This window comes from Capricornis sumatraensis, chromosome 8, assembly GCF_032405125.1.
Source record: "Capricornis sumatraensis isolate serow.1 chromosome 8, serow.2, whole genome shotgun sequence".
NCBI classification, from domain to species: domain Eukaryota; kingdom Metazoa; phylum Chordata; class Mammalia; order Artiodactyla; family Bovidae; genus Capricornis; species Capricornis sumatraensis.
Genome location: NC_091076.1, coordinates 40,883,844 through 40,909,906, shown reverse-complemented (window position 1 = coordinate 40,909,906; position 26,063 = coordinate 40,883,844). Strand labels below are relative to the sequence as shown.

Below are 26,063 nucleotides of genomic sequence, written 5' to 3'. Positions count from 1 at the left end.
GCATTATTCTTTAACATGGTTTTGGTATAATAGACTGTGAGCATTTTCCCCACTCAGCTTTTTTTCTTTTCTGTGTATTTGTTGGCCTCATAATATTTCACTACCAGACTGCTGTCATTTAATGAGCTATTCCTCCCTTATTGAACATGTCCACTCACATTGTGACTTAGATACCTTAGCTTCATAGTACTCTTATCAAAACTTTTTGGATATCATTGTCATTTCTTTTTAGTGCTTTGAATGCTTCTTTCTCTCCTCTTTCAAGTTAACTTAGTGCTTATTCAGAGAAGGCAATGGCACCTCATTCCAGTACTCTTGCCTAGAAAATCCCATGGACGGAGGAGCCAGGTAGGCTGCAGTCCGTGGCGTCGCAAAGAGTCCTGAGTGACTTCACTTTCACTTTTCACTTTCATGCATTGGAGGAGGAGATGGCAACCCACTCCATTGTTCTTGCCTGGAGAATCCGAGGGACGGGGGAGCCTGGTGGGCTTCCGTCAGTGGGGTCGCACAGAGTCGGACACGACTGAAGCAACTTAACAGCAGCAGCAGCAATCCTTATTACTTGTACTGAGTATTCTATATTATGTGAGTCTTTCCCTAGTTTTAATTTTAAATCCAGTTAAAATATTGGTTAGATTTGTTTCTTAGGGTATAAATCAGTCTGTAAAGGTTGTATTTTTGAATTAATTCTAATGGAATTATGTGAAAGTCTAACACATTTCTCACAGAGGATCCCAGAAACTTTAAAGAAAATTGTAACAGCTACATCTTAATTTGGACCATATTTTGTGACCCTTTACACAAAAAATTGAACGATCTAAGATGGTTCATTCTGTTTCCCAGACATCTTTTGGCTGAGGTCTGATTTCAACTTGCATGTTTTCTGAATACTTTCAGACTTTTCCTAAGTGAAAAAAAACTGTGCTGATACCTTACAGCAAAAGTTCAGAAGCTTTTCTTTATTCTCTCATTGCTGTTTCTTGGGGAATATTGTTTTTATTTGTACTCCTACCCAGGAAAAGTTTCAAAGATCTGATCACCGAAGCAACATTTGATGAACCACTTAATTTGCCTTCCAAATTGAGTGTGTCTCCAGTTTTCTAGATGATGGAAGAGATCAGTCTTATGCTACTAAAATAATTTCTGAAGGCAGTTGCAAAAGGACTGTCTTTTGAAATGACCCTTTTGAAAGAGACAGTAATATGTGGCTGAATGATTGTGATGCATTGTGCTTTTTTTAAAGACTAGCTTTAGGCAAGCTCTTTTATTAGAAAATCTACTTTGGGTATCAGTGTAGTTTTGATATAGCCTAGTGAGTGCGTGTTTAGATGAGAACTTGAGGCTTTTACATTCTGCTAATGGTGCATGTCACTGACTGGCTTGCCTGACTTGTGGAAATCTACCCTTCGACAAGTCAGTACAGATCTGTGGCTATCTGGTAACTGGCTATTTCTTAATTTTTGTACTTCGCTGAACATTTCCTAATGAATACAAAAATATATATATATTTGCATTTTAGTGCTTTTCTTATTATTTTTAAATTAGCTAGAAATTTAGAACCTGCATTAAATTGGCTAGTTGGGTATTTGCTTTGTATATGTTTCCAAGCATCCTTATCTTTTACAAAAAATTTAATCCTGTTACTAAGTCTGGTATTTAGTGAGCTCCTGTGACCTTACCTATGGGTCAGTACCTTACCTGTGTTAATGCAGTAAACATTTATTTTATCTACCCCAGACCTTGTTTGTTGGAGAGGCATATTAAATAATAAAAGTGAGCATTTTGTTTTAAAAGTTTAGATTGGTTCCTTCTGCTGTCTCTGTGTGGAAAAATGCTCTTCATTTCCATAGTAGGCCTGTTTTCCTCTACCCTTAAATACTAGAAATCCTCATGAATTCTCACCTATACTTAAAGCAGAGAACCTATATGCCATACAGTTTTTTTTTTTTGAGTGTAGAGTTTAGGATTTGTTATTAATGTAATATTAAAGAAGGTTTTACATTTTTTATATTCTCAAGGTAAACGGCTAAATGAAAATACGAGTTTCTACTTTAGAAGCCTTTTGATGGTAAAGGAAGTTTACTTTCAGGTTTGTGCTTTTTAAGAAATGAAATCTGATTTGAGAATGAGAAAAGCAGTAGCTATCAAGATTTCCATGATATGCTTGATATTTGTTTGAAACAATTGGCTTTTGGTTGATTAGAGGTGTGGAAAACATTTTCCTTCCTGAGTTGTTGGGGCTTAAGCTTAGAAGCATTTTCAAGTTACTACTATAGTAGAAACATTGTTCAGAGGAAAAATTACCCCTGGAGAAAATGACTGGTTGAGTTAAAGTACTATGGGCAAGTGTGTTCTGCAGAGTTTGTGTAACCGTGCAGTATATTTTCTCCCAGAAGCGTTTGTATATCTTTGGTTTTTGCATTTGGTCTACTCTGAATTTATGCATGAATTCTTACCCCATTTTTCTTGTTATATATGAAGTGTTACATGTTAGCTTCTGGAATTTTCCTTCCATTTTTATGTGGTCATTTCTAAATGCTATGAAATATAGTTTTCATAACATTACAATAAACCGTCACTTGTTGGATCTCCTTTAACTTTGAAGTTGAGAATTTTCACATGTGATGGGCTCAGGTACAGACCTTTTAACCTTTGAGGATTGCAGGTTGTGCAAAGAGTTGTAGATCGTTGGTGTAATTTATGTAAAAATACATTTTGAATGGTCTTTTAGGGCTACTCAAGTGCATACTCAAGTAAATGTTATTTATTCAAAAAGTGTGAGTGACCATTGTATGCGTTGCACTATTCTTAGGAAATCCAGCAGAGAACATAATAGAGCCCTCCCTACATGGAACTTATACTTTAATTGGGAGAGAAAGACGTTAAACAAGTTAAAATGAATTAGGTGATAAGTGCTTTGGAGAGAAATAAAGCAGAATAAGAGGGTGTAGTGAGGGTTTGGAAGTAGAGGATTGCCTTAAGGCTTTGTTACTTTTTATAAACATTTAGAGATATTCATCTAATAGGTGACATTTGAGCAAAGATCTATAGGAATAAACTTAGAGAGTAAGAGAAGTGTGGATATCTGGGAGAAGAATATTCTAGGCAGAAGGAATAAAATACTGAACACCTGAGGTTAAGAGTGCTTGGCTCGTGGGAGGCATTGCAAAGGAGGCCTTAGTGTAACTGAAGCAAAGTGATGAGGAGAGCGATCACAAAGGGAGTATACCGTAGATACAGTATGCATAGTCTAATGTGTAACATGCTCGTTGAAGCTGAAACCTACACTTCTGGCTTCATTTAGAATCAGGCTGTCTCTGACTAATCTAGTGATTTACTTATCTCCCTGATTAAAAATATGGAAAATTACCAACAGAAGTATTTGCAGATTCCTTTTAAAATCTCTGATTCTAGATGAGAGTGATGGGGAAGTAAATAATAAAAGTGTAGAATTGTGTACCAACTTTAGTGTCTGTGTAGTGGGTACCTTAGTCTGTGGAGAGGAGAATTTCACAAAGGAAAATACATTATTCGTTTTGAGGGATGAGCAAGAATGGGAGAATTTGGGTGTGAAGCAGCAGTGTGTGTATGTGTGTGTGTGAGAGAGAGAGTCAATTGTGTCCGACTCTTTGTGACCCTATGGACTATAGCCCTCCAGACTCCTCTGTCCATTGGATTCTCCAGGCAAGAATAATGGAGTGGGTAGCCGTTCCCTCTCCAGGGGTTCTGCAGGACCCAAGGATTAAACCCAGGCCACCTACATTGCAGGCAGATTCTTTACCATCTGAGCCACCAGGGAAGCCCGTCTTGGAAGTTAAGGTTCAACAAGGAGGATATTGACAAAGATGGAATGTATGCTAATCCTGTGTGTAGTTGGGAGATCATTGAGGTTAGTCATTGTCGTGGCCAGTTTTTATTTGGGCATGTGGGGTGGGTGAGACCTCAAATGAGATCTCATTAGAAGTGAAGAGGCCAGTTAGTCCAGCATTTCCTTAAGGGAGACAGTTTTGGGTGGAGCGGCTTTTTTTCTTTTTTTAATGTTTGTTTATTTTTGGCGGTGCTAGGTCTTTGTTGATGTGGGGGCTGCTCTCTGGTTGAGGCGCATGAGCTTCTCACCGCGGCGGCTTCTCTTGGTGTGGAGCGCGGGCTCTAGGCGTGGTGGTTGCGCTCTGGGCTCTAGAGCACAGGCCCAGTAGGTGTGGCGCACAGAGCCTTGTGGCCCTGTGTGGGGGGTTTTCCTGATAGGGGTTGAACCCTTGTCTCCTGCAGGCGGAGTCTTTCCCACTGAGCAGGGCGGGGCAGCCTTTAATTGCGGAGTGTCCGTTGTGCATTGCCTGACAGTCTCCCTCATCTTTGTCCTCATATGCCAGTAAAGCCCTTCAGAGGGCATGATAATTCCTCCCCCTAACTTGGTTCTAAATACTCCCAGGACTGGTTGATTTCTAGTTAGGGAAACAGGATCTTCACTCTGGCTTTGTCAGTCATAGTGGGGTGGAGAGGAGAAGGTGGGATATCTAGACATTTAAGAGACTTGGTTCTTGATGGGCTCTAGGGAGTGTTCACAAACACGTGGGTGTGCAAACACGTACACACATGTAGAAGTGCCCTTGGGCAAGTATTGTGACAACAAATTTTGTGACAGGTTCAGTTTTGGAAAGTAAGATTCTGAGGAGTAAAATGATTATTGACATCATTGTGAGAAATAACTGTTAAAAGAAATGAATAACTTACAAAGATAGTTTCTGGAAGGATAAAGAAAAATACAGATATGTAAACATGGGAAAACAGGAAGTTAGGAATATAACTTCATATAATTAAAATCAAAACTTGATCACTGTGCTTGACGTTTTAAAGGGTTCAAAATGAGCAGAACATAGATAGGCCTTGCTCCCAGTAAATTATATTTTGAGAGAGAAAGATTATCTTTGGAATAAGGCAAGTACAATATATTCAGTGCCTTAGGGCAGATATAAAGTACTATTCAGAAAGGCAGAGACCAGATTTAAAATAGCAGAAGTAAAATATCAGAAGCTGAGCCAAGTAAATGAACTATTTAATTTTTGTTGCAAGTAGTCTCAATTGTGAAAGCCTTGTGTTCCATGGGCATTCTCTTTGACTGTTTTGTGCTTTGTTCTTCAGGCATTGTTGGCCAGGGTAACTGCTTATCTAAAATGCATTTGCTTATCAAATGTTACTTTGTACAGAAATTGGCCCTATTAAACAAACATTTTTGAAAGATTATAAGCAGATAAATGGTCATAGTTGCATTGGTTCTTTTTAGCAATCACAGCCAAGTTAGATCACTTGAGTTCATATTGAATCATTAAGTACTAAAGGTGAAAAGTGGACAAACTTTTAATGAGTCACTATTTTCCTATTTCCCCTTTAATGGTACTTACAACTGAGGTAGTTATACATTCTGTTTTATGGATACTTTTAAAACAACTCATTTCTTGATCATCTTCATTACATGTCTAAATTGGATCATATTTTGTATTTTCTTCATTGAATTTGCCAGTAATATCTGTGAAGCAGATATGAGGTGAAATTCTGAGAGGTATATTAACTTTAGACTAATTAAGATTAGACTATTTTATGGTAATGGTTTCCAGTTATTTATATTTTAAAATATAAAATTAGAACTTACATTGTTTTACTTGTTTTCAGAGTAATAATTGAGTAGAGTTCCTGAATCAGTTCTTTGGAAATTCATTGCACTGAGAAACTATTAGCCCATTTTCAGTTTTGTCAATATTAGCTAGTTGCTATCAAGTGAAAACTGAGCTAACTCAGAACTGAAGGGAGAAAAGAATTAGAATTGTTTTATATAAACAAACTGAGAGTCCTGTCCACTCACAGACCACATATCTGCTCTATTAGTACAAGCACAGCATTCTAGGGAGGATTTTAATAAAGGTGTTCGACCTTCAGCTTGCATCTGTTTCTATATGTATGACTTAAGTGTAGGGATGAATATTATTAGTATTGTAATTCTAAATTTTTATGAGAAGTAAGAGAACTGAGAGTTACTCAAGGCCTTGAAACAGTTCCTTTTGAGATAAATAAAATGTACTTCAGGGTGAAGGAAGTTTGATTTACTTTCTGGTATTATTGATTAATTATGTGATGTTAATCAATGCCCTGTTTACTTCTCAGGTAGAAGTTCTGTCTCAGTTGTTCTCGAGAGGATTTTTTAACAACTTTTCCAAACTATCCATTTTTGTTCCACTCTTGTTAAACCTGTACTCTATTAGTATGCAGACCTACCACTAAAAGTAAAGCAGAGTAAATTAATCTTTTTTTTTTTAATTGCAGACTTAATTCAGTGCACGAATGAGATGAATGTGAACATCCCGCAGTTAGCAGACAGTTTATTTGAAAGAACTACTAACAGTAGTTGGGTGGTGGTCTTCAAATCTCTCATTACAACTCATCATTTGATGGTGTATGGAAATGAGGTAAGCAGTATTTTTGGTTAACAAGTGTCCTGGGGGTGTTGACTGGTTCAGGTTGCTTCTCCCACTGACACCTCAGAAATGCCTATAGCAACTGAATAATATAGGTCAAAAGGGCAAGGTGCTTATGCAGAAATAGAATTGTAGCCCCTACACTTTTTTTTCTGCCTTTTAAGTCAGAAAGCAGAAAGTGGGTCAGAGCACAGGGGACTTTCAGTAATGGGATCGAGAAGCAAAGATTAATGCCCGGAGATGGGTTCTATAAGCAGCTCTGGTTTTTGCAGGCCTTTGTGTATAGGTTATATGTTTGTCTCTATTCAATTAGTTTTTCATTACAGCCCAGTCAGATTTCTGTCTGATTTCATATAGTTGTCTGTAGAAGCCCTTTGCCTAGTTCAAGGCTGTGATATTAAGGACTAAGATGGCATTTTGCTGAGAGGGACTGATAGAAGAATACCTTCTTCAGCAGAGTTGTGTCTAAAGTCTTTGTTACCCGGAAAGGTAATGAATAAGATGCATGCTGCTGCTGCTAAGTCGCTTCAGTCGTGTCCGACTCTGCGACCCCATAGACGGCAGCCCACCAGGCTCCGCCGTCCCTGGGATTCTCCAGGCAAGAACACTGGAGTGGGTAAACCTTTGCAATTTAATTTCTGGAGAGAATCTTCTTGTTTTGCATGATAGCCCAGTAGCTAATTTTTGAGTTCTTGATTTTCTCAGCCTAGTGTGCTTACTTGTAAAATTGTGTCAAAAGGAGTATTTAAAACTGTGTTTAAAGAAAGTTTGAATGGAATTAGATAAATCTAGGGCCTTGGTATGTGCCTTAGAAAAATGCAGATCACTGATTGCTAGGAGATAGTTCCCACTGAGATGAGGAGGGACTTTTTTGATTATATTTGTAGTTTTTAAGTTTTAAAAATTATTTCCAGGAGTGCTACCTGAAGTATGATTACTTCGGTAACACATGTGACCCATTTTTAGGACATGTTACTCAGTTGCTTTCTAATCATTGGGCAGTATACAGAGTCAGTAGAAAAATTGGAATATGCTAGCTTCAGTGTAACCTAAAACATTTTCATCTTAACTAGAATAATAGTTTCTATTTTTATTAGGAATGTGTTTACCCAAGATCATGATCATCTATTCAGAAGAATTTCAGGCTTGTATATATTTTTTACCTTAAAGAATAAACTATGTAGGGTTAGGGTTAGGGTTAGGGTTAGGGTTACTTCTTTAGGAAGAAAAAGCCACAAATACAACCAACTGCAATGCTAGTTAAAGAGACACATTCAGTGGTGACCTTCAGAGGTGAATAAGGTAATAATTTGCCCAGTGCTCAGTCTTGTGCAACTTTTGTGACCCCATGGACTTGTAGCCTTGCCAGTCTCCTCTATCCATGGAATTTTCCAGGAAAGAATACTAGAGTAGGTTGCCATTTCCTGCTCCAAAGATCTTTCTGACCCAGGGATTGAACCCACATCTCTTGGGTCTCCTGCATTGGCAGGTGAGTTCTTTATCACTGAGCCACCTGGGAAACCCCAACGGTGATAATACCAGAAGCAAAACCTTTTTAGAAGGCAAAGAAATAGAAAGTTGACTGTCATTCCTTACAACTGACTGACTGAGAAAGGTAGCATTTCAGTAGTGGTTTTCAGATAAACTGTTCCCCTTCAGTAGCTGAGAGAAATTATGGCCCTCTGCGCTTTTTCATGTGCTACTCTGTACAATCCTCAAGGTTTTGCATTGGCAGGCGTTACTGGTCTGTGAGAGTATGCATCAAGTTTCACTATGCTGTGGGGATGGAGATTCTCTAGAACAGTTGTTCTCAAACAGGGCAAGGCAGGCAAGTGATTTTCACCCTCAAGGCACATTGGCATAACTGGAGGGGATGCTCCTGGCATGTAGTAGGTAGAGGCTGCTGGCATGCTGAACATCTTACAAGTGCACAAGACAGCCCCTCACAAAACAGAATCATCAAAACTTATGAAAATCATAGAGTGTTACATTGTCTTAGGATTTTTTTGTTGTTGTTGTCTTAGGATATTCGAATGCATTTTGAAACAAGTTGTTTTAGGATAAGTGATGAAACAGGAGTCTTTGATTTTCAAATTGTTTTTCAAAATCGTGGTTTGTTAGTTTGTGGTGATCTCTGATGAACACTGTTGAGTCAGAGAAGTGATCGTGTACATAAAATTGATAGTAATCCTCTGTATACATTTACAAAAGTAATCCTTTTAAAATTTGTCCTACAAAGTTGAAAAGAGTTTCTTGAGCTGTTTTAGAGGTTGTGTGTGAAAGGAAATTAAGGTAGTGTTCTCTGGTAAGCATTTTGGAGAGGGGCTTGACAGTATTTTGAGAAGATGAATTTTTATACACCTGCTGAGCCAATAGTTCAACCCTAAGTATATATCATGAGAAACCTTTTGCATGCCTGCAGGTGGAGACCAGTACAAAGACGTCAGTGAAACATCGTTAATAATCGTAAAACTGGAGAGAACTTAAATATTCGTGTAGAAAGGGATATATAATGGGTGCGGTAGTTTGCTGAAATACTCAGACATTGTTGAAAATGAGTGAACTAGATGTACATATAGTAAATGGATAATTCTTGGGAAGAAGTTATTGAAAAACACATTGGAAAAGAATGAGTACAGTATAGAATTTCTGTAAATTTAAAATAGAAACCAAAATTATGTACTGTTTTTAGATCCTTATATATGTAGTAAAAGTTTAAAAAACATTCATGGTAAAAACCTACTTCAGAAAAGTGATTGCCTTTGCAGAGGGAGGAAGAGAAGGGAATGGTATTGAAGGCGTGTGTCTTTAGTAGTGTGTAATTGGATTCTGTAAGGGGATCTAAAGTGATGATTGTTAATCTGCACTGTGGGTAAGAGGATGTCTGTTCTGTTATACTCCAATATGATTACTAATATTCTGTTTTGAAAAAGAAATAATAAAAATTTGGATCACTAGATACCTGTTTTAAAATAAAGGCACCATCTGAGTATGATTAGCTTTTGCCATAATATGCTATCGTAAAGCGCTTCTAGTTAAAATTGCCTGTTTCCTTTTAACTTTAATACCATAGCTGTGGCATTAGACTTTAATCAATTCCTGCATGCTAGTGAAAAATATGTTTTATGTTTTTGGGAGGACTGAAGATGATAAATTTAAACTAGATAAGATTAATGTGTTAACCACCACTTTCGCCCTAATTCTCAAGTTAAAGTTTCTTAGATGGCAGTACTGTTTGACATAATTATTTGTTGTCTTTCTTCCCCCCAGCGTTTCATTCAGTATTTGGCTTCAAGAAACACGTTGTTTAACTTAAGCAATTTTTTGGATAAAAGTGGATTGCAAGGTAAAGACACCTTATTCATTACAGAAAAATCAAGAGTGACCCCATTTGAGGATTACTGTAAAGTTGAACTCTGTTCTTTTGAACATATGCTGTGGAGGAGCCTCATGTTTTAGTGAAGGTTGTAGAGAAGAAAAAAGTTATCTTTTCATAAGAAGATGGATTGACTTCACTTCTTGCCACCCAGAGCTCTTTGAGAAGCAGTATAAAGTAGCAGTTTAAGAGCATGGGTTCTGAAAGTGGACTGCCTGGATCGAATCCCATCTCTAACACCAACTGCATAAACTTGAGCAAGTTGCTTTACCTCTCTGCGTCTGTAAAATGAGGAGTAATGATAAGCACCCACTTGTAGGATTATCATGAGGTGTAACCTAGTTATGCGTGTAAGGTGTCTAGAATGATGCCTGGCACATAGGAAACTCTACGTATATTCTGTTCTAGTTGTTCTAAATCATACACAACTGAAGATTGATAAGTATGAAAAATATTAAATTGATTAATGATTTGAGGAGTGGCATTTTGGTTCCATAGGATGTTACATTTGAGTTTGGGGTTATCAAGTAGTATAAGAAGACAAGTTTTTAAATTCCCAGTAAATAAAAGGAATGTTGGTCGAATAAAACAGAATTATTTAGTGAACTTCTAAGGGGAAAATTTTTCTAAGCCACATATGACATACCTAGCTTTAAAAATGTAAAGATAGAATGTAACTTTACGTATCTGTAAATGTAGAATGTAACTCTTACTGTATCTGCTTTCATTGTTGTTATTATTTTATACTTTATTCTAAGAAATGTTGAGAATATCATACATTTTAGTAGCAAAGGTAAGTATAATATGTTTCTCAGATGAATTACTTATTAATACTTACAGATATTTTATTTATTTTACTTTAATTCAGTAACTTGAAATTGCTGTAATCTAGTACTGTAGCCCTCCATGTACGTAAAGTCTTAACGGGATCTCTTACACTTAGCTAGAGCTAGACTGTTAGCATTATCGAATAACTCTAGGAAGAGCCTCATAAAGGACATACTGAGACCATACTAAAGGAGTACTCAGCAGTAAGTTTCAGCTGGGAAATATCTTTAGAAAAGGTAATATTTGTGCTGTGCTTTGAAAGATGGATGAGGACGTGAGTTGACTTAAGCAAAGGTAGACAGATGTATGTGGTTGGTAAAGAGCATGGGTGTTTCTTTATAGGGCAAATTAATATGAATAGAATGTAAGATGAGATGTTGGAGAATATGTAATGGCAGATGACTCTTGGGAAGCTGTTTGGGGCCAAAATCATGCACAAAGGATTTTGATAATGTTTGGGATTTTATGATGCAGCGAGAAACCATCGAAGTTTTTTGAGTTGAGGGAGGAGGAGAGAAGGAATGTGTATTATTAAAAAAAAAAAAACCACTCTAGCTTGTTGTATCTGAGTGAGTAACATCTTGAGGACCTTGAGATTGCTCTGGTTATTGTTTTCATCATCTAGTAGAGAGTTAATGAGGACCTGAATTGTGGCTTCTGTGGAGATGAAAATCAGTAGAATTTAGTGATTAGCTATGTGTATGTTTATGAACTGTTCAATACTTCTTTACTTTTGGCAGTTGAAAGTACTAATTAGAATTGAATACTCAATCTTTCAGAGATTCTGGAAGATCAATAATCTGTACGTAGAACCAGCTGTTACAAGGTTGATTTTACTTTAATGAGAGATATCATGCCTTAAATAGTGAAGAGGGAAAAAAATGAAGCCATGGAATCCCTTTTTCAAGTAAAATCTTTAATAGAAGCTATCTGTATATATAACAGGTGAAACTGGAGCTGTTTTGTTTTCTGGAACATGGATAAAACTACCTCATCATTTTATTTCTGCTTTCAGCCTTATTTAGTTCATTTGAACTGTAAGAGTCTGGAAAACAATATGCAAATCACTACTCTAGAGCAGAATATATTCATATGTTCCAAGTGGGTTTTTTGTGTCTCATTAACTACTGATTTTCTACTTTCTTGAGATGGAAATTAAGTACTTCTGGTGACAAGGGTTTAAGGCTTTCATTCCTTTCATGTAGAGAACAGTTTTTAGGCCTTTTATTTAAAGCTTATATTCAAAGATATTATAAAGGTTAGACTGAAATGATAAAAGTTATATTTCAGTGATGTTTTTGTAATTTTGATTGCTGATGTATTTTATTGGGTGGAGTCTGGTATATTTTATTCAGTATATACTGGCTGTTATACTAGTTGTATATATTATAATTAAACTTATAGTGCATGAGATAACTGTGTACTTCTAATAGCTGTACTTGAAGTAAGAATATGGGAACACAAAGAGTTCAGGGAAAGTTTTAGAGACCGAGCCTTGAAGGATGAGAGATGTTTCTCCCCTTAGTGAGGATCTAATAGAGTGTATTAGAGGAACAGTATTAACTGAAGAGCTGAAAAATGTGAGTATGTAACATCTTATACAGTACACTAATAGCTATGAGAATATCTGAGGGCAGTGATTTCTTTCTGTTCACTGGTTTTTCTCCAGTAGCAAGGTAGTAGCTACTAAGAAATATTTGCTGAATAAATGAATTGGTGATTATGTTGAATCCAGTCACTGTACTTTGTTTGTGTGTGTGCACTTGTTTTGGTGTTATATTTTTTTAAAGTAGCAGAGACCATCAACCAAAATTAAATTTGTTAGATGAAGATGAACTAAAGTAGAATGGATCTGCTTTTACAGTGAAAATGAAAGTCGCTCAGTTGTGTCCAACTCTTTGCGACCCCATGAACTATACAGTCCATGGGATTCTCCAGGCCAGAATACTGGAGTGAGTAGCCTTTCCCTTCTGCAGGAGACCTTCCCAACCCAGGGATCGAATCCAGGTCTCTGGCATTGCAGGCAGGTTCTTTACCAACTGAGCCACAAGGGAAAGAACAAAAATTTGTAGACTTCTTTGAGCCAGGCAATAGCTAAAATACAAGTTTGTTAGTTTGTTTGTTTTTAATAATATTGATTAGATTTTATGGTGCTGAAGTCTTCAAATCTCATGATTGTGTTGAAGCAAAAACTTAGAATGATTTAGCTATTCACTTAGAAAGTTTCATTGAAAACTGTCATAGAATTATTTTTTTTAGGCCTTAAATTTGCGTATTGCCACTTATTTCATTGTACAATGCAGTAATTTTCTCTGCTACTTATAAGGTTGGCACCCATAAGTTGTTCTAAATCATATGCAACTAAAAATGGAAAAGTATGAAAAATATTAAATTGATTAATGATTTTGAGGAGAGGGATTTTGGTTCTGCAGGATGTTAAATTTGAATCATGGGGTTATCAAGTAGTTTAAGAAAGCAAGTTTTTCAATTCCCAGTAAATAAAAGGAATGTTGGTCAGAATAAAGCAGAATTATTATTTTAGTGAAATTCTAAGGGGGAAGATTTTTCTAAGCCACATATGACATACCTAACTTTAAAAATGTAAACTATTATAGATGTTAATGTCACTTAATTCATATCCCTAAATTAAAGGTGTAATATCAAGACATTGTGGCCAATGGATAAAATGAGTTGGTTTTCTAAGCTAATTGGGTTTTTAATATTTTATGAAATCCTTTTGTGTTTTTTCCTTACAGGATATGACATGTCTACATTTATTAGGAGGTATAGTAGGTATCTAAATGAAAAAGCAGTTTCATACAGACAAGTTGCATTTGATTTCACAAAAGTGAAACGAGGGTGAGTTGAGCTTTCTTTCTTTCATTCTTTTTCTTTTCGACATCTAATGAATTTGAATATTTTAAAATGTTAACTGCAGGCATTATTTGAGCAAACTCCAGGAGATGGTGAAGGACAGGGAAGCCTGGTGTGCCATAGTCCATGGGGTCGCAAAGAGTCAGACACGGCTGAGCGACTAAACAACAATAGGCATTATTTATTATGAATTACAGAATTTCAAGCCAGTCTTAAAAGATGAACTTCATGTTTTTTTAAGACGTATATCAGATACTTTTGCACTAGGATTTTTGAAGTTCTTATTAAATTTTCCAGCAGCTTTATTGAGACAATTCATACAACATAAAATTCACCCTTTTAAAGTGTACAATAAGTGGTTTTTAGTATATTTACAAAGTTGTGCAACATCACTGCTGTCTAATTCCAAAACATGTGTTTCCTTTTCCTCTGGACCTTGACAGTCACAAATCTACTTTATATCTCTATGGATTTGTCTGTTCTGAATGTTTTTAGGTTTATAAAAGTAATAAACTATTTTTTTAAAATTCAGGCAACATAGAAATCTGACTTAAACTGTTAATATTTTGGTGTATCTAATGTGTTTTCTGTGTGAAAATATAAATAAAAGTAGGTATATGAAGACACACAGAAAATCCCATATTTGGATCACACTGTTTGAAGACTGCTTCCCTCCCCTAATAGGTATTTTAGATATTCTCAATATCTGTGCACATAGAACCAACTCGTTCTTTTGAATGGCTTTAGAATTATGTTCTAGATGTACCTTTGGTTTGTTTTTTTTTAATCTTATAAAAGAAATGCATTGAATATTCTTTTACATATACTTGCATTCTTTTTTCTTTTTTTTTTTAATTTATTTTTGATCACACTACTTGACATGTGGGATCTTAGTTCCCCAACCAGGGTTGAACCCGTGCACCCTACAGTTGAAGCACGGGGTCTTAACCACTGAATCATCGTGGAGGTCCCTATGGTTACATTTGCAAGTGAAGTTTCCTGTAGAATGAATTCTTAGAATTGACAAGTCAAATAATATATATATACATGTACCATAATATATATATACATGTACCATTTTAATAGAAAACACCAAATTACCCTGTATAAAAGTGGTACCAAATTATTGAGTTAAATACAGTTATAAATACCTCTTTTGCTGTATTCTTCCATCATAATGAAAATGTATCTCATTAGATATTTATTTTGTTAGTTGATTGACTAACTTTTAAATGGTGATATTAAGCCTCTTTCTCTCTGTGAAAATACCACTTTTGCTTTGTTAATTGCTTTTTAGTATCTTTTGCCCATTTCTCCATTGGACTTTAAAAATTCTGTCTTAAAAGCTTACTGGCAGTTTAGTCAGATAAATTTAGGTTGGATTTCTAGCTTCACTCCAGTTAGATGAGGGATTTTAGTAAGATACTTCAGCTAGCTTGCTAACTTTTAAAAAATAATTTTATTTGAAATAATTCACTTTCTGAAATGCTGCAGGAACAGTACAGATAACTCCTAGTCACTTCACTCAGATTCATCAGTTTTTAACATTTAATTATTCTTTGTGTCTGTGTGTTTTTTACTTTTTTGTTTGATCCATTTGAGAATGGATTATATATACCTCATACCTTTTTATAGTTCATAGCTCTTAACATTTCAGTGCCTATTTCCTAAGAAAAAATATCTTTTATTACATATCCATCAATTGGCCAACTTTTTCCACATCATGCCACACAAACTAATGCTATTTTTACAGGACAGTGTGTTACATGGAAAGGACTACATGAGACTGAAGGGTTTGGGATTAATGGGTCAGCATACGTATAGCCCATTTGTACCATAGCAGTATGGTGTGGCACAGTTGGAGAGCACTGACTTAAGCTTCAAGTTATTTCATCTGTGAATTTTTAAAACATTTATTTATTTTTATTTTTGGTTGCACTGGGTCTTCGTTGCTGTGCGTGGCATTCTCTCCTTGCAGTGAGTGGGGCTACCCTTTGTTGCAGTGCGCAGCCTCTCGTTGCAGGGGCGTCTCTTGTTGTGGAGCACAGCTCTAGGAGTGCGGGCTTCGGTGGCTGAGCGCGTGTACTCAGTGGTTGTGGCTCTCAAGCCCTGGGGTGCATGGGCTGCATTAGTTCAGCATGTGGGCTCGGTAGTTGTGGCGCACAGGCATCGTTGCTCCATAGCATGTGGGGTCTTCCAGGACCAGGGATTGAACCCATGTCCCCTGTGCCACTGCGAAGTTCTGTAAATATTGTTTCATCTGTAGAATGGTGATGTTAATAGCATTTATCTATTAGGATTTTTGTGAGAATTAAATGAGTTATTGTATATAATGCTTATTAGCACATGACAAACTGACAAGCGTTTGGATTTATTGGGAAAATAAATTGTCACAGGTTATAAATACTGCCCCCCCCCTTTTTAGCATTTATTAAAACTTTTTAAAAAATCTATGTGATAAAAATTATTATCTTTATTTTTATGGCTACTGTCTTTTAAGCAAACTCGAGTGGGGTTTTCTACCCCAAAGTGATCAATTAACTGTTTTCACTGGATATTTTTATGGATTCAGTATTTTTATTTAAATCTTAAATTCATTTAGACTATATCTTGATATGAAAAAAGTGAGATGGAGATTAACTACAATCTTTAATAGAAATATGGGATATTCAAAAATCAAAATGAATCATTACCCTGTCTGGTTAAATGGGCTTCCCAAGTGGCACTAGTGATAAAGAACCCACCTGCCAGTGTAAGAGACATGAGAGATGTGGGTTCAGTCCCTGGCTCAGGAAGATCCCCTGGAGAAGGACATGGCAGTCCACTCCAGTATTCTTGACTGGGGTACCCCATGAACAGAGGAGCCTGGTGTGCCATAACCCATAGGGTTCCCAGAGTTGGACACTCCTGAAGCGACTTAGCATGCATGCACTTGGTTAAATGACTCTTCACTTAAATACACTTTAGCCCCTTTTTTGTTATTCTGGCAAATTCTTGGTCATTCTTCAAGATTTCACTCAAATATTTTTTTGAGGAAGCCTTTTTTTCTGTTAGATTTTTTATGACACTGTCTCATCCATGAAGATAGTACAGTCTCATATTCTTATTTTCAGGACTTTCTACAGTGTCTAAACATAGTAGATGCTTAATAGTTTTTGAAAAGATGATTAGATGTTTCTAAATAGTATATTAAATAGTTGTATGAAAAATGGATCCAGTAAATTGCCTGTGATACATCTTTTTTAGTTGTGTTAAACATTGGTCCCTTCATTTTCTTTTTGTTTAGCATTCCATTTTTTGATAGTGTTAACTTGCCGTGTAGAATTATCTTGAATTCTAAATTGGTACAATTTGAAGTGGTAAGACATTGTTAGTAACTAGCAAAATAAAGAATAATCCAGGTATTGTCTGTGAGTAAGAGTATGGATGATCAGCCTTTAATTCATTGCTCTTTTATTTGGGAAGCAGGTATCTGAATTTAATTACACTTGATTACAGAAGTAATAAATACTTGTGTTCTGCATGGACTATGAATTGTCATGCATTTGGTTTGAATCATATTTTAGCATTTGGGTTTGTGAATTGAGTTTTTTGAAGTCAATTGCTGATGTAGCATGTGATAACTGTTTGGATTTTTCTTAATTGAGAAATTTAAAGTTCTGTGGGAAGAAATGATGTGGAGGCTAGTGCGAGAGAGAAGAATAAAAAATGTTCCCATTGTTTCTAGCCTAAACCATTGGGGAGATGGCACCTTTTCCTGGGAAGGTTTTTGGAAGCAACATAGGGTAGTGGTTAAAAATTAAGAAATTAATTTTGGAAATAACTAGTGTTTAGATGTCTTTGATTTTTATAAGTTGAGATATCAAGTAGGCAATTTGACAGTACTAACTAGGACCTTTGAGAGTTCTGGTCTGGCTGTATAAGTGGCAGTTTGGTAATTTCTGCCTGGGGAATGACAGTATCCTAGGGAATAAGTGTAGAGTGAGAGGGGAGGGCCCAGAAACATCTTGAGATACACAGCATTTATGTTAGAGAATGAGTAGAGGATGAGGAGACAAGGAAAGAGACTGAAAAAGTAGTGATGCGGTAGAAAGAAAACGAGGAGTGACGGTATCAGGAATGCTAAGAGAGTAGTTACAAGAAGGAGGAAAAAGTTTGAATGCTGCTGAAAAGTCTAGTCAAGTAATGTTGGACTAGTATCCACTGGAGAGGCAACATAGAGGTAAAAACGGAGTAAGTTGAATAATGAATGAAAATTGTGGATTTGCCAGGTGACTGACTGCGAGGGAAAGATAGGTGCAAGAGAGTTAAGGGTATTTGCAAGTGCATGATAGATAATACTTATCTTTGGAATTATGAGCTAGATGAAAGAAGGAAAAACTAGAAGAGATCAATATGGGTAGTGGTAAGGTTGATAACATTGAAGTTCATGATGAAGTCAAATAGTTTTTGTCATGGGACACTTGACCAAGGTAGCTAGAAAGTTAAAAGGTGATTGTCAGGATGAGGTGTCTGAATCTTGGCTTTTTCTTACATTGAGGGTAAGGGTGTGGTAGTAGGGGCTAGGGATAATGTGGTTTCTTGGCAGGCAGTAAGGTCAAGATATGACTGTGAGAATAGGGGATGTGGTTAAGGGGCTGAGATCAAGATGTTGGATTGATTGTGCATGTAAGATGTTGAAATTAACTGAGAAAAACTGAGCCAAGGTTGAAGTCTTTTGTGATACAGGGGAAGTGACCAGAAGGTCAAAAAATTCACTTAGCAAGGAGAGGGAGGGAGAACTAAAGGGACCAGCAGTGACTGAGAAAACAAGAGTTTGATATGTGTGGGGATAAAGAAAGGGCTGCAAAGAGGGGGTGAGGTCCTCATCCTGAACTCCTGAAGCTGGTACCAGTCAGTGAGGATATGGGCATGTGTGAGTTAACATGTCTTATTTGGGAGGGTTGTTGGAGTAAAACTGGTCAACAGCTGCCTACATAAGGCAGGCCAGCGTTTGTTCTTTAAACTCTTGTCCTGCAAAGAACTTTTTTTGCTTTTCATAGCTTCATTGTTTTTCTGGTATCTGGAGTTGTGTTTTAAGGGATAGCTTAGGGTAGAACAGCTATTTCTAAGTATGGATCATTTGTAAGTTAGGGAATATCTATACTTTTTTTTGAAGGGGCCTTATTCCTCTACCAGAAGTTTATGAAAAGCTTTGCTTTAGAGCCTTATACACTTGGGTTTACACACTGACCCTAAAATCAATTCATTTTCTGACCGTAGATACTCTCATAACCTCAATGAACCTAAAATTTCATTGTCTATAAGATGGGACAAGACCACCTGCAGGATTTTTCTGAGAATTTGAAAAACATACACCAAGCCCGTAAGACAGAAGCCTGGTCTATAATAAACATACTGGTGTTAGTTGTGTGTGTTAACTCTGTTACCTCTTATCTAGTGTTTTTGGTGTCAGTTTTGTAAAATTCTAATTTATTTGGTACTGCTGATGTTTATCTTTCTTTAGAAATATCTAAAGAAATATTTAAAGAAATCTTTTTGGAAATATTTAACAGAATATTTTATTAAAAACAATTTCTCTTAAGCATCACTTATTTTAATGGCCTGATTAGAATGACTTGGTAAAACTGTCCTTTATATTGTAATAAAGTGTTTTTAAATTGTGTATATTTGAGTAGATAGCTTCATGTTTTGTTTATGGCAATGCTGGGCCTTTGTTGCTGTGCACAGGTTTCTCTAGTTGTGGAGAGCAGAGGCTGCTCTGCGTTGTGGGGCACGGGCTTCTCGTTTCGGTGATCTCTTTTGCTGAGGAGCACTGGCGCTAGGGCCCGAGGCTTTAGCAGTTGTTGCACTTGGGCTCAGTAGTTGCAGCGCGCAGGCTCCAGAGTGCAAGCTCAGCAGTTTTGGCACAGGGGCTTAGTTGCCCAGTGGCATGTGGGATCTTCCCAGACCAGGGTACCAATCAGCGTTCCCTGCATTACAAGGAGGATTCTTACCTACTGGACCGCCAGGGAATCCCTAAAATAAGTTTGATTTGAGTCACAAATAAACTACTTTAAATAAAATGGTACTTACCAAGACTTGTATTCAACTGCAGACTCCATCGTGTCCTATTTAGTGATTTGAGGGAAATGCCCTTTAGACGAATGAGCAGTGTGAGCATCAGATGATTTCCTCATGTGAAAAGTATAGTATAAACCTGGTTATATATTGTAAGCTTTTATTTTTATGTCTCATGTTTTACATCTTTTTAGTTTGAAATGAGCACCTTGATATTGGACATATGGTATTTTCTGGTTTTGTTTTTCTTTACGATTTCTACTTGAGGTTTCAGGTTCAATAATGACATAAAAACATGTGATGTTTGGTAACAGCTTGTTCTCTGTTTAAATAGAGAACCAGATGGGAGTTTGAAACATAGATTTAATAACAAACTCAATTGTTCTTTTCTTTAAACAGGGCTGATGGAGTTATGAGAACCATGAACACAGAAAAACTCCTAAAAACTGTACCAATTATTCAGAATCAAATGGATGCCCTTCTTGATTTTAATGTAAGTTGATTACATAAAAGCTTTTGTAATTTGATATTTTTAAAATTGCATTATTTTAATTAGATTTTTTAATCTCAAGTTGTCATAGACTAATTTTTTCACACAATTATCCTATTTGGCTAAGGATTTTCTATAAATGTGGCCCCAAATCAGATTACTCACTGTTTGAATAATTGCTTAAGATTTACTCTGATTTCTTTGGTGGTGCTTCCAGAATCCTCGCTATATTATAGGGTATACAAGCTGAAGAAAGTGATGGAGAGGTGAAGAGATTAATGTGAAAATCTGCTTTTTTTGATAATGGTTTTTAGATGTTAAAAATGTACAAAAATTTTCCTTATGACTAGCTGTCTTAAGATTTCACTTTTTGTCTACTTTGCAGAACTCAAAGCATGACAGTTATTAAGAAATAAAGGGAAGTTCAAATATACTTGTAACAGTGTACTATATATCTATTGCCCAAGGACTCTGTGTTCCCTGGGATTTTTGTTTTAATGACCGCTACTTGAACCGAGTTTCCAGCTTTGTTATTTGTTTGTAGTATGTTGGGTGTTAGCATTTTCAAGTCGTCTCTTTTGGTGCATCTAACTTAAAGATACTTTCTTTTAGACTTTGTACATGTAAGTTAGTGATCGAAGCTGTGTCAGTTTTATGCTGAAATTGATTTTCCTTTAATGCTGTGCTGTCGCTTGGTCATCTTTCACTTCCAGAAGCCAGGGACCAGCTTTGCTTTTCCCTGCTGTGTCCCTGTTGTCAGTACTGTGTGGCACATAGTGTTCAACAAACATTGACTAAATGCATCCCATAGGTACTTTAGAGACTAGAGCAGATTCTGAAGCTACTGTTTTTGTATGTGGCTTGTGAACTGAGAACATTTTTAAATGGTTGCAAATAATTTAAAAAGGGAATATTTTTACATTTTTGAATGGTTGCTAGTAATAAAAGAATTTTTTAACAGGTGAAAAGTATATGAAATTTATATTTCAGTGTCCACAATACTGTTTTCAGAACAGGCTCATTGGTTACGTGGCTGCTTTTTTTGGTGTAATAATGGGGCCAAGTAGTTGTGACAGATCATATGGCCTGCACAGTCTGAAATACTGAGTCACGCCCCTAGTTTGCTGGCTCCTAGTCCAGAAGACAGGGGATTAATGTAACTGCTGAACTTTATTTTGATTTTTATAGAGAAAACGTCCAACCATGATTTCTTCTTTCCACTTAATTTATTGTGGGTATCTTTAAAAAATGGCGTGTTCTTTTCAATGTCTGTTATACTTTGTTGTATGTAGTAATTTATTGCTTCCCAGATGGCTCAGATGGTAAAGAACCTACCTGCAATGCAGGAGACCTGGCTTCAATGGGCTGGGAAAATCCGCTGGAGAAGGAAATGGCAATCCACTCTAGTATTCTTGCCTGGAAAATCCCATGGACAGAGGAGTGTGGCGGGCTACAGTCCATGGGGTTGCAGAGTTGGACACAGATGAGCGGCTGACACTTTACTTGTTGATAAATGTTTAGGGCATTTGGTTTTTTAATTCAGAAAATGGGGGAAAAAAAAAAAAACCAGAAGGGAGAGATACTAGATACTCCATGTGTGCATTAGATAATAGTGTATCTATACATTTATAAGCCTATTTATATGGAATTATTGCCCTAGACAAAGAATTAGGTGGTCAAAGGCCATAAACATATAAGTTTTTAATAAATATTGCCAAATTATACTCCAAAAGGGTTGAGCCAGCCACTAGTCAACAGGCACCTGTTTTCCTTTGTTCTTTTTGGTGTAGAATAGTACCTTGGTTTTGACTGTCTTGATACCTAGTAGTCTGGTACTCAAGTAATTTAATTTGATTCTTTTAATTTGCCTATTGGTGAAGTTGAACTTCTTTTCGCATTATTAGCTATATGTATTTTTTATTTTGTGAATTGTTTTATAGAATTCTTTCTATAATGCAGATTGATCTTGTCAGATATTCTGAAAATATTTGCCAGTTTGTTGCTTGCCATTCAGCTTACATTTTTCTGTACCTAACAAGTTAATTATCATGTACTTAGTTATCTAGATGGCAACCCAGTGTAGTATTTTTGCCTGGGAAATCCTATGGACTGAGGAGCCTGACAGGCTCCGTGGGGTCATAGGAGCCGAACACAACTTAGCAACTGAACCACCACCACCACCACCACCACAGTTATCTAAAAAGGAATTTAAGATTAACTTGTTTTATCCTTTTGATTATTTTCTTGTTAAGCTAAAGGTATTTCTCATCTATCTTGGTAGACAACTGCTTTTTTTTTTATTAAAACATGAGTCACTAATAACAATAATATTGATCAATTGATACATGTATATATATGGGTGAGTCCCTTCTCTTTTCATTTGAAACAGGCACAACATTGTTAATCAGCTATACCCCAATACAAAATAAAAAGTTTAAGAAAAAATAAATATTGATCATTTATGTGTAAAATACTGCATCAAACTCTTTACATGAGTATGTCAGTTAATTCTCCTGTAACTATATGAGGTAGAAATATTATAACCATTTTGAAGGTGAGTTTGTAATATTGGGAGAATTATTTCTTTTTTAAAAAAATATTTTCTACCTAGCTTAACTCAGTTCTTTGGTGATTATAGTAGCCATTTAATAAATATTTTTTTTAATTTAGAAACATTCAGTAAATTCTTCATGACTGAAAGTGAACTTAGAAATGGGCTTTATTTTGTAATTAGAAGTATTTAATGTTGAAATGAACTTAAAATACTTTTGAGATGTAGCCTAAAAATTTCAAGAGTTGAAGGGTACTTTTTGTTCTCACTGACTTATTTCTGAACTAAAGTCAATGTTACAGGGTTTGTGTTGTGGCTTTTAAATAATCTGAACTCTTCGATCAATATTTTTGCACTGTATGGCTGTGACTCTGATTGCTAGAGATAAATGTCTTATTTTATCCTACACCTAAGTATTTGAATTCATTGTATTTTACTTTGAAGTAAGTCATTGTCATTTTAGAACAGAACATTAGCTAATCTTTCTATTTTTTTTTCCAGGTTAATAGCAACGAACTTACAAATGGGGTAATAAATGCTGCCTTCATGCTCCTGTTCAAAGATGCCATTAGACTGTTTGCAGCATACAATGAAGGAATTATTAACCTGTTGGGTAAATATTTCTATCGTTTAATAACATTTTATCTCTTATCTTGTGTCATTGATAAATAATATTGTCTTAGTTATTACTTAAAGCTGCCTTAAAATTCATTGAGATATAGTTATTCATTGAACAATTTGGAGAAAAGAATTTTATACCTGAGTACAATGCTAAGTGATTAAATAATTGTACAATTAGAATGTTCAGCCAGATGAACTATGCACTTTTTAGATATATCTGTATTTTTTTCTATCAGTTTTATTTTTAGAAATAGAAAATTTTCTTTAAAATTAAGTTGGAATTTTCTGTCTCAGGAAAATAATTTCCTCAGTTTATTCCAAAATGAACTTTTAATTGTAAAATTGGTACTTTTTTCTGAACTTAATTTTTAGATTGATAATTATTTTAAAATAAATACTTTTTTAAAGGATGTTTTTTACATTTGAGGCATTTTAGGAGTGTGTGGTGCTTTGTTGTGTATTAGGTATATATGGCGTTCAGTTAGTTTTGCCTAGTGGAGAAGGCAATGGCACCCCACTCCAGTACTCTTGCCTGGAAAATCCCATGGATGGAGGAGCCTGGTAGGCTGCAGTCCATGGGGTCGCTGAGGGTCGGACATGACTGAGCGACTTCACTTTCACTTTTCACTTTCATGCATTGGAGAAGGAAATGGCAACCCACTCCAGTGTTCTTGCCTGGAGAATCCCAGGGACAGGGGAGCCTGGTGGGCTGCCGTCTATGGGGTCGCACAGAGTCGGACACGACTGAAGCGACTTAGCAGCAGCAGCAGCAGCAGTTTTGCCTAGAGATGCTAATGTTTTTTCAGTGGAGTTTGAATGGAGTAGAAAAGTAACAGTCTGCAAAGAGTGTCAAAGTATCAAGTGTCAAGATGTCAGATATATTTACTCCAATATATTTGTTCTCCCTTTTCAGTAAGGTTTTTAAAAGAATTTATTTAAATTTGATTTTCATAGGCAGGGATAATACAAACTCATTTAGGGATGCTTTAATCCATGGAGATAGGGAAACTTTTCTTTTTTTCCACAAGTGAAAAATGGGAAGCTTTTTATAAAGTTTTAGAAAGTATAGTCTTCCACCTTGGTATACATTAAGCTCTTTATTGCTATTTATGTAAATTAAATTAGTTTTCCAAGTAACATGTGGACTTAGAAAAGTTGCCATCTTTCTTAATATTATTTAGAATATTTGGAAATAGACATTTAGCACTGTTTTAAATGGAGTCAAATGTAATCTATATTAACATGCAGATTATACTTAGGGAATTGTTAGGGAAGAAATATTGTAGGAAAAACTGGTAATAGGAGTAAAATCGTAATTTCTTAATTTTTAATATAGCAGCATGTCTATTTTAACTTGCTTTGAATACCTAAGCTAATTTAACACTTGGTGAGTGTGTTTTCTGAGACATCAGTATAGCTTGGGCTGTTTTAAATCGTTTTCTCTTTTGAGTATTATATTTTGATGTGAATAAAAGTATGTTTATATCTGTTTTTGGCAGAAAAATATTTTGATATGAAAAAGAACCAGTGCAAAGAAGGTCTTGACATCTATAAGAAGTTCCTGACTAGGATGACTAGAATCTCAGAGTTTCTCAAAGTTGCAGAGGTAAACTGTGTTTAAATGACTGTATCTCTTAACTTGGTTTCTTTGTCTTTAAGTGTACATTTCAAAGAAATCAGTCTTTACCCAAGTGAAAGAAATGTCTTAAATATAGTAAGGTATATATTCAATTATAACACTATACTATATCGCATTCTGTGCTGTAGTATGAATACGATATAACGTTGAATATTACCCTGTGTATTTAATCTAGTATTGAATACTAAAAAGTAGTCTAATTTTTAAAATTCTTTCTCTGTAAAATCAGGTAGATGGCAGTGATTTTCATGTGTGGAATTGGCTGTATATCATAGAAGATTTATTCTATTAAATATGGTAAAGAATATTCTATGTTAGTGCAGGTCTCCTTCCTTCAGTAAGACTTGGAACCAGAGCCATATGGTTCAGAATGTTTTCTTCCTTTCAGATGTGAACTTAATGCCTCTGTTGTTTGTCATTGTTTATGAAAGCTATGAATGTAGGTTATAGGATAATTAATTTTGTAACTCTTTGTGGTAAGCTTATAGACATCTTGCTTCCACAAAGGCAGCACTTAGAGTTTTTGTTTTCCCTTTCTCTTCCATTTACCTATTATTACCAGAGGTGTTTTGTTAGGGTAATTCTAAAAGATGAATATATTATTGATCAGTAATATCAAAGTAGTTCATCTGAAACTAGCAAGTTGGTGATTCTGCCTCTATTATTGTAGTGATGTTTTATTCTGTAGCAGGTGGAGTAAGATATAAAAAGATGGTGAGACCTTTGAAGAAAATAGCTTTGTAGTGTTAGACTATTTTATGAAGTATACTGGAATTTATTTGGATTTAAAGTATTTCTCAATATCTTTAGGATCAGTCATATGCTAAAACCAGAAAGAAGCAGTATTTATGATGATTCTAGTAAATTCTTTAAATACATTTACTTTGTTGACCTTTCCCTTTGGCTTCTTTTGTTCTTTGCATTTGATAAGTTGTATATATTGACTTAAGTTTTAAGCCCTTATTCGCCTCCAGATCTGCTGGTCTTGCCCTGCTGGACCATCCACTCCATAGGAATACTCTCCTACCTTAAGAATATTCTTTGATGAAGTGGTCTTTGGGTTCACAATTTCATTATGAGACCTAAGTTCTTGGAGTGAAGACTCAAGTAACCTTTTCAAATGTGTTTGAAGATGACAAATATATCATTCAGTGATT

The 26,063-nt window shown here is 35.8% G+C and overlaps 1 protein-coding gene across 8 annotated transcripts in view; it reads left to right on the top strand.

Moving 5' to 3' along the window:
* PICALM (phosphatidylinositol binding clathrin assembly protein) overlaps positions 1–26,063 on the top strand; it is a 98,496-nt gene that overhangs the window by 25,866 nt on the left and 46,567 nt on the right. For all 8 annotated transcript variants that reach the window (XM_068977147.1, XM_068977145.1, XM_068977146.1 and 5 more), the window contains exons 2-7: positions 6,316–6,458; positions 9,738–9,813; positions 13,428–13,530; positions 20,005–20,098; positions 23,148–23,259; positions 24,767–24,873. In XM_068977147.1, the coding sequence (XP_068833248.1) occupies positions 6,316–6,458; positions 9,738–9,813; positions 13,428–13,530; positions 20,005–20,098; positions 23,148–23,259; positions 24,767–24,873 (635 nt within the window). The remainder of the gene's footprint in view (positions 1–6,315; positions 6,459–9,737; positions 9,814–13,427; positions 13,531–20,004; positions 20,099–23,147; positions 23,260–24,766; positions 24,874–26,063) is intronic.